Source organism: Amphiura filiformis, chromosome 3 (genome assembly GCF_039555335.1).
Source record: "Amphiura filiformis chromosome 3, Afil_fr2py, whole genome shotgun sequence".
NCBI classification, from domain to species: Eukaryota; Metazoa; Echinodermata; class Ophiuroidea; order Amphilepidida; family Amphiuridae; genus Amphiura; species Amphiura filiformis.
Window position 1 is genome coordinate 25,581,731 of NC_092630.1, and position 9,869 is coordinate 25,591,599.

At 39.5% G+C, this 9,869-nt stretch overlaps 1 protein-coding gene across 1 annotated transcript in view; it reads right to left on the bottom strand.

Annotated features, from left to right (window-relative positions):
* The window catches only part of LOC140147143 (uncharacterized), a 37,225-nt gene extending 27,693 nt beyond the window's left edge, over positions 1–9,532 (bottom strand). Inside the window, exons 1-3 of the mRNA XM_072168923.1 lie at positions 9,447–9,532; positions 3,505–4,323; positions 2,105–2,188 (exon numbers count right to left, since the gene is read on the bottom strand). Coding sequence (XP_072025024.1) covers positions 2,105–2,188; positions 3,505–4,264 — 844 coding nt within the window. The 5' untranslated portion in view covers positions 4,265–4,323; positions 9,447–9,532. The remainder of the gene's footprint in view (positions 1–2,104; positions 2,189–3,504; positions 4,324–9,446) is intronic.
* Positions 9,533–9,869: the final 337 nt, after the last annotated feature.

The window sequence follows — 9,869 nt, forward strand, 5'->3', positions numbered from 1 at the left end:
CTGAATTTGCAGCAGGAGTTGTTCGCGTTCATCTGCAAACTTCTGGTCTTTAGCATGAAGCAGTTTTCTTTCACACTCAAGTTCAAACTCGAGCAAGTCTACATCAGCAACTCTATTTATCATAAGTTGCAGCTTCACTTTCCCATCTGTCACTTGGTCGGTTAAGTCTTTGTTTTGCTTTGTCAGCTCAGTTACTTGGTTTCTCAAGATGGCATTTTCACCTTGATACATGGCTTTCTCTTCAGTACACTGAAGTAATTTGTGTAGTAACGGATCACCAACCATTTGAGATGACTTCAGTGGAGTGGATGTAAAAGTATATTCACTGGCAGCATTGACTTTAGACACATTTGGTTGTTCTACCTTTGATTCATCATCCACAGAGTGGTTTACAGTCGCATTCTGCAAGGCATTCATTACCTGCTTTGCCATCACAGGTAAAACTTCATCAACCCACACACTATACCCTGCTCCCTGAACTCTGACAATTCCAGTGGTGTAGAAAGTTATTGTCACATCTGACGACATACTGGATGTAGATGCTAGTCCTCTATAGAATGTAGTTTAATGTAGTTTAATGTTACTAAAGAATGTAGTTTAATGTTACTAGGAACATAAGATTTGTTTTGTATTTTTTGTGTTTTAGTAATAAGTTGACGCTTTCAAAAATAGTCATTTTTGCCTAACATACCATGCATACAGGATACGGTACAAAATGCCAGTTTTAGTATGATATTTTTTTATATTTTTGATCACTTTATAGCCATTTGTATTATTTATCCTGATATTTCAAGTTGCTCTTGAGTCAAGTAATAAGAAAAAACTACTTTCTAATCCTCTGTATGGATTTTTAAGGGGGTCAAAAATGCACTTCCTGGCAACGATGCACATGCAAAGTAGAGGTTATGGGGGGTCAAATTTTCAGAATGCTCCCAATTATGTCAAGTAATATATCAAATTACTCGTATGGTCATGAGGATTCCAAAATGTATAGTTTGTTATGTGTCAGACCTTTCAGGAGGCGCTATGACGAAAAATGTTCATAGGTCAACGACTTTTTTAAATTCTGAACATAGTTAACAACGTCTGATTTTAGTAATTTTGGTGTCTAATTATATATGTTTTTCTTGTATGAAATACAACTAAGCAAATTAAAAAACTATACAAGGAACCGATGACCCTCTTTTGCAATATGTCTGCCAAAAGCGTCCATATTGTAATAATGATGTCATTGGTTCCTTGTACAGTTTTTGTTATGTAGTTGTATTTCTCATCTTGAAAAACATAATTAGACACCAAAATCGGACGTTGTTAACTATGTAATAACAGGATAAATAAGACAATGATCAAAAATAGAAAAAAGGGTATGTTGAAATTGACATTTTTGGGACCATCAACTTAGTATCAAAACACAAAAAATACAAAACAAATCTTATGTTCCTAGTAACATTAGACTACATTCTTTCAGATGCAAAAGACTAGAAATTCATATCTGGTGTACACCTAAAGTTATTAGGTGTCAAAATTTGCCAATTTTAAGCGCCATTTGTGGCTTAACCACTTTAGGGGGGCCTAAAATTCTGTAGGTGGTCTAGAAATTTCTCTTTTTTTGAATTGCTCATAGACATTGGCACATGGTTAATCCATTCTGAACATAATTAGGACCTATAAGTGCACTGTGACATTATCATGGGTCCTTCAAAATCAAAGATAATTTGATTGAACAGTACGGTGCTGATTTTGACCCCCTGAAATCCCAACGAAATTCAAATCAATCTTTTTTGGCATTAGGCATTTCAGACACAGCCAGTGAGTGACCACATTCAAAAAGAGGGTCACAACTGATTTAATTAAGAAGAAAATGCCTCTCAAAGAGAGCGCTTTGTCATTTGGACACCTTAAATTCCCAATTTTGGTCAAGGTCGCCAAACTTAGATGGCCCGCCATTCGAAACGAAATTGAATTTGAATTTTTTCTTGTGACCTCACCTAGGGGTCCATGAAAGGTATCCCTGAGCCAAAGGAGAGCAAAATCCAAGAGGGTGGGTGTACACTCAATCTGTTTTGACATGGACTGACCCTATTGCTTCTTTCTCAAGGTTTACCTTGTGGTGTTCCTGATGATGAGGTTTCTCCTGATCCTGACACATCTCCTCTTAAAGTGGACGCTTTTCGACTGAGATTATTTCCTGTGAAAAGACGTTGGACACAATCAGTTAAAAGTAAATTGAAGGCATTTAGGGGCTGTGCAATAATTATGTGTACCTCCGGGGTGGTGAATTCTCAAAGTGGTCTACCAAAAATTGCTTGCCCCCCCTTGATGTGCCAAAAATCCTTGCCCCCCCTTTCGACATGCCAAAAAACCTGTGCCCCCCCCCTGTCGATGTGCCAACAAATCTTTGCCCCCCCCCTTTACACACTAAGATTTTGGGGAACCCTAATTTATAACCTTAAATTGTCTTATCATATAATGCGAGCGTAGCGAGCAGGAAATTTTGCATATATTTGAACATGTTCCTAATGTTTTCCTACACCATTTTAGGGCGTAATATAGAAACGGTGCCCAAAATATCTGTGCCAAAAATTGCTTGCCCCCTTTGACCTGCCAAAAATTGCTTGACCCCCCTTTCGACCTGCCAAAAATGCTTGCCCCCCTTTTTGGCCTGCCAAAAATCTTTGCCACCCCCTATAATTCACCACCCCTGGTACACATAATTATTGCACCACCCCTTATAAATAAACTAAAATAAAGTTACTTGTTGTCTTAGGCATTATTCTCAACCCTCGATATTGCACTTTTATTGAAAAACTCCAAAGTTATGTTTGATAAAATATAGGCTACTATATAGTTTATACCTAATGACCCAAGAAAGTAAATGGGTAACATGGAGATCGGGAGGACTGTGCAAATTTGGGAAAATCATTCTACAATTTTAAGGTAAAATGAAACCAAGATCATGCAGGATATTTCAAAAACATGTTTTGAACTTGGGAAGTGACACAGACAATAGGGGTCTTTTGGTGAGAGCCTTGACACCGAAAAAGTGGGGTTAGGTCTTTCAGTGAGAAGGCCCTAAAAAAAGAAGGTCTTTCTGTAAGACTGGGGAAAATCTTACCAAAAAAGGGGTCATTCAGTGAGATTGGGAAAAAAATTTGGATCAAAATATAAAAGTAGATTCAAAATTTTCAAAAATTCATCAAAATTTGAAGAAATATTATTTTTTTTAAATCATCAAAATTTGAAGAAAAATAATGAAAAAACAGGGTCATTCAGTGATAGATTATCAAAAAAAGGGGGTCTTTTGGTGACAGGAAACAAAAAAGGGGATCATTGGGTGAGTCCACTATTGTTGAAATCTTGTTAAATGAAGCAAATTCTGTAAACTGCCGCCCAGCATTCAATTTCTGCTAGCTACAAACCTGGTCTAATTAATAGTCCAATTTTACCCCTCTTGAAACATTGTGGTAATGCTGGGAATTATTTTGCATGATTTATTAACAGTACCTGTTCCATTCTCTGATGATTTTTTGATCAGTTTCTTGTTGGATTTACTTCTGCCTCCTCCTCCACCATGTTGAATAATCTCTTTACTGTGTCCTGCACCTTCTCCACCAGCATCTAACTTCCTTTGTCTTTTCTTCTTCACTGGCTTATTCTCCCCATCTGGCTTATTCTCCCCATTTTGCTCCTTCACCTCCCCTTCTTCCCCTTCCTCTGCCTCAGCAGCTTCCTGTTGCTCCTGTAATTCTTTAAGGATATTATCTGTGCACTGCCACTTAAGTTTGCTAAACTGAGCTTGTTGAGTCAGATATTTGTAATGACCTTGGAGGTCATTGACAAGTTCACTGGGAAGGTCAAGATGTTCCTTCTTAAAGAGATACAGAATAGCGCCGAGTTGTACAAGAAGAGTTGGTGCTATTGATATCGCTTCGTGATAATACTGCTTTTGTGAGTATTCCCCATTCTCTGAAGCTAGACTGTCATCACTTCCATGCCGTCTTAGATTTCTGAAAACCTGAGCTTCGTTGCTCAAGTTCGGTAAGAAATCTCTGCCGTCACCATCAAAATCAAAATTGAACAGATCATCGAACTCGCCACCTTCATGTCGAAGTTTCTGTCGTTCTTGACTCGTGAGAAAGGCTGCAAGGGTAGGCGGTAAGTTAGCGAATCGTAGACTACGCGGAAGCTCATCTGGCAATTTGCGTCGACGCCTTTGGCGTTTCAGAAGAACAGGCTGATCAAAGAAGTATGCAGAATCTGCCATAGTTTGCTACCATGTTGGTCTGGAATAAGTGTTAGCTTGCAGATGGCATCTTGAAAAATCTGTAAAGGAATAAGATATCAATTTGAGATGTTATGTCATATGAGAGAGATAATTATGTGATACTTCTAAGCTTCTTGATGTGTCTGTCTCTAAAACCTCCAACACCAGAGGCCATAATTCCCACTTCCAACAACCGCAGTACAATTTGGCAACTTACACCAACTTGTATTTCCCACAAACAATCTATGATTGGAACAATTAACTTGGCAAGTGACCCAGCTGCATCTCACTCCCTAAATGCCTTCAAGACAACACTGAAGGTTTGCTGGGCCTAACAAAAATAATGGTGTGTTTCCTGTAACCCGACTGACCATATAAAAATGTGCTGACCATACAAATTTTATCAACTTAGAGCTCTTCACACGCACACTTTTTTTTATTATTAAAAAAAAAATGTCCTGGATGCTTTTTCGGGGAAAATGACCCCAGAGCCTGAAAATCAGGTGAATAACAGGTAAATGTTGAGTTTTGAGCCATCTACAATACCCTAAGTTCCAGTAACTGAGACCTGCGGACATTATCATTAACACTGGGTATTATCTGCTAATTGCTTGAAGAACAAGCTCATTTAAACGTCCAACTGATTATGATAGGGTCCGATCTTCCTGTAGAATGAGAGGCAAACCTTTAAAGTATGTCCACATTGCTTATTATAGAGGGCGACGTTCAACTCAAAAAGTTGCGACCACAGTAAATGGCTTAACTGTGTAATCCCCATAGGAAAATACGAAATTTTGAAATTTGGACACCAGAAACTTGGACGTAGTCTAAAAAGTGCTGGTACTTTATCTTTGATACAGAAGTCATCATGCAGTGATAGTTAGATTTCATAAAATAAAATCGCCCTTGTGTAAAACGGATCGTCATGGTGAAAAATGATGCATTACTTGCTTTTTTGTACAGTAAGTCATTGTAGGGCATTGTCAATGATGGCCGCAGAAAAATGAAAAATTTTAAAAACAGACATTTGCCCATAAACTTTGTTTTAATATTTGAGCTACAGACATGGTTGACCCCTCATTTTTTAAGTTAAATAATCACCTTTTGAAACAAAATAATTTCCATGTGAAAAAACCTATACAGTTGTGTAAGTTCATACGTGCAGGTAGTAAACAAGAAGTAAAAAGATTAAAACTTTCAACTGCACTCACCAGGTTATTTTCCCAAATATTAAAAAAACCTACTTGAAAATTTTGTGATCATGCCTACCTTAGTTTTAACACATTTGCTAGTCAGCCAAATTCGCCTAGACCGGGGTCCAAACACAATATATATTTACATAGAAATTTAAAAGAACAGATTGGACAGCCTGGCAAGGAAACCTAGATAAATATGTTGTCTATACTTCACTTGACCCAAATATATGATTTTTTATGGTGATGCAGGGCTCGAAATAAGGAGGGCCCAAGGGCCCTCCGCCCCTGAAAATCAGTGAGGGCCCGCAAAAGATACATCTGGCGGGCCCAAAGGGTCCACAAAAAATTTACCATTTCTCTCACTTTTTCATGGGGTTTATAGGTTATAACCAATGGCTCAAATTCGGGCCCACAAAAGTTTGTGAGGGCCCTCAAACATTTAAGATCTAGGGCCCAAATGGCCCCGGGGAGGGCACTCACATTACCCAGCTATACGGATATGTGCCGCGGTGACGACCCCCTTTTTCAGAGCCGCTAGCCGTTCCTTAGACCTCTGAATTCATCGATTGCCGCTCTTGAAGCCCCGAAATTTTTCTAGCCGTTCCATTGAGTCCCAGATCATCAATCTCCGCTCTCATCGGCGAGTGTTTTCTGTCCTACTATTTCAAGCCCAAAAGCTACTTTTGCGAGCCCAAAAGCTTCAATTTCTTCCCCATTGAAACACATTGTATTAGGAATAATGTGAATTTTGGGCGGGATTTTTGGGCTCTTTTAGTAGTGGCAACACTGGTTGGTTGTTTGTAAACAGTGATTTTGCAGCTCTGTCGAGTGCCAAGGCCTTCAGCTGATAAACATTTTTATATCTGGAAATAAATGATTTTGAGATCTCTTTTGAGAATAAAATTGCCAAATGAGGAAAAGTACCTCAAATAATTATGTACACGTCTTTGCAGCTGGCCATAACAGTGAATTAAAAGGTGATTTACGATCTGCTGGTTTAGTGCAATGGCTGCAAAATTCTGCATACTTCACTCAATTATCTCATGTAGCCTAAATGTTTTTCTTTGACGGCACTGAAAAAAATATTTTTGTGGGTTTGTTTTTATGATGGGCTTTTATGTAATGCTGCTGGCTGCTGCTATAATTATCAGTAGGCTATAGGTAGGTCTGAGGTCTGCAGGGTCTAGTAATTTTGATCCGAATGCTGTTTACTTTGCTGAGATTTCCATCGTAGGCCATCCAGACCAATTTTGCATTAATGGTTTTCCTGATTTAATAATTTCAATGCACAATTCAAAGTGAAATCGATTCCTTCAAAGATCTGTGGCAAAAACGCAAAATTGAACCATGGTTTGGCCTGTGCATGATTTCGTTCTGAGACCCCATTTTCAGATTTTGGCGGCTCAGTTCCCAAGACCCCCCCTTTTTGGCCGGTTAATTAGTTTCCAAGACCCCCTTTTTGACCGGCCGATCAGTTCCCTAGACCCCCATTTTTGGCCGGCCGATCAGTTCCTTAGACCTCGAGTTCAAAACTGGCGGTGGCACACCCTACCAAAAAAAAAAATTGAGGGCCCCCGGGCAAATGGCCCTCAGAAATTCTGGCTTATTTCGAGGCCTGTGGTGATGAGACACTCGCACATGGAATTTTAGAGGGATTTTGATAGCAGTTCCACATAAACTCCTCAACAAAAGTTTGGAAAGTTTTGGAATGTATCTCAAATTATTTGTGACATATTCATATCGTGTTGCATATCAATGGATAGCTACAATACTCCCCTTTACAATGACATCCCATTTGAAACAATAACATTTTTCACGGCTGAGTACACGCCTTGTGAATGTAGTGGGGTCTCAAAAAGACTTTGCCAAATTGACCATACGCCTCATGCAAAAAGCTGAAAATTGAGTAAAATCTCATGCATCGCCATGAATAAATTGTTGTTCCTAAACACCCCCCCCACCCCGCTTTTCACATTCTCGGCGCCGTGGCTCAAATAATCATGGGTCAAAATGAACATTGAAGTCGACAAATTCCAGTACGCCTCTGTCTCACGCCAAGCAATTCCAAAAAGTTGACAGCCCTGTATAAAATGATGCAGTTTGATGGCAAATTTGAATTCACCTATATACCTACTTCCTAGACCTAGTTACTAAATAGGACTACAATACCCCGTCAGTGTCACGACTGTCTTGACTGTGCTGCAGTGTGCATGGTTAAATGGTTTAGTCTGTTTAGACTTGTGAAACCCAGCTCATCACAACACTTCATGACCTCGTCTCCTACCACAACAAGTCCATTACCACTGATATAGCCATTCTAGACTTTAGTAAGGCCTTCGACGTTGTGCCTCATAAACATCTGCTGTTGAAGCTGAACTACTGCGGCGTCCGTGGTAACGCACTTGAATGGAAAAAAGCATTCCTGACTCATCGCCAGCAGAGGGTGATTGTAAACGGCCAGAAGTCTGAGTGGGATACAGTACTGAGTGGAGTACCGCAAGGTACAGTTTCCGAACCACACGACTTCATCGCTTTTATCAACGACATCGTTGACGGTCTATCATCCATTGCAAAATGTTTGCAGACGACCTCATTGTCTACAGGGGTATCGTGGGTCACAAGGCGAAGTGGAGTTTCAAGAAGATCTTGATAAGCTAGTTAGCTGGGCTGAACTGTGGGGAATGAAATTTAACGCCAGCAAGTGCAAGGTTATGCGTATCTCCAGAAAGCGGGATCCTGGTCACCCAACCTACCAGATGCTAGGCACTACACTGGAAGAAGTCACCTCCACACAATATTTAGGCATTCATATCCAAAACAACTTGAAGTGGGATGTCCAGACTCACTCGCATCGGAAAGGCTACTAGAGTTCTCAACTTTCTGCTGAGGAATATTCACAACTGTACCAAACAGATCAAAGAGCAGCTCTACAACTCAATGGTGAAACCCCATCTTCAATACGCTTCCGCTGCTTGGAATCCAGGCACTGTAAAGAATAAGGATCTCCTGGAGAAAGTACAGAGAAGGGCAGCAAGGTTTGTGATGGGGATTTTCATCGAACATCGAGTGTTACAGAGATGTTACAGCAGCTCAGTTGGGAAACAATTGAAGAGGGAAGAATCAAGACCAGAACAAGAACCCTTCAGAAGATCATCATGAACCGGTTAGCTATAGATGGGTCAAAATACTTCAAGCCAAAACCAAGCAGGAGCAGAAGGGGACATGAAAACCAGCTTGTTTTACATGAGACTCCTTACACTGACATCATGAAGCAGTCATTTTTCATGAGGCAATTGCAATTTGGAACAGTTTCCCTGTTGTGCCTGTACCCGGCGAACTGACATTTACGACAGTAAAAGTTTGACCAGCCAGAAGCCCCAACTTAATTTATGACTAGACAGACCCAGCCAGCACTCAAGTCAACCTCCAGTGATACTCCCGTGTGGAAGTGCTATGGAGGAAGTTTCAACGAGGAGGTAACGAGGAGGTGCCAGAGCTATTCGAAAAGATAATTAGGGATACCAATCCCGGTTCTAATAATCATGTAATTTGTACAATCACTTCCTCCAAGTTCCAGAGGACCTTGCCCTCAACGACAGTGTCAATGTCCTAGCTGATGGATTCTAGCATTGTAATCAAGTAGAAGTAAGAAGTGAGTGAGGTAAAACAATCACGCTGATTGGCTGATCAACGCACTTGACAACAAGTCGGTTGTCCCATTGGTTGTCTGTTCGGCGCGTAGTAGGGGACCTTGTCACTTTTATGCGATCGCAATTCACCAGCGCGTACCCTGACCACGGAAGTTTAACGAAAACAACTTTAAGCTTAAAACTTTTAAAAAAGCTTAAATTATAAATTCTCAATTCTGAAAAGGTTTTAGATTTTTTAATATTTATACTTTTAATTATGATAAAACGCTGCAATAAAGTAATTTTACAATCATGGGAGGTTCCATCGCGTCTTCACGTTACAAAATTTATACTTACCAACATTAATTGAATATCAAATGTCATAAAATCAATGGTAAGTTGATAGTTGCCATGCAACGTTTTGGTGTCATTGCACTTTTTTAGCGAAGTTTTGGTTTGCTATTGAAAACACCGAGCTGTTCGCGCATGACATGACAAAGATCCTTTTACTTAATGTTAAAAAATTTTCCTGTTTGAAACTATTATAATCCATCAAGATCACAAAATATTTTATTTTACTTCTTATAAAGGTGTAAATTTACTTATAAAAGCTGGAAAGTATAAAATACAATATTCCTGTGAGCAACGCCAATTAATTATATTTTCATAAACAGCTCGTTATTTATATTGCTTCAATTACAAAGGGGAGTGATCCTGTTATTACCCGGGAATTTGGATTCTCATTCATACATTTGTAAACTGTAAGCTTACTAAAATGAG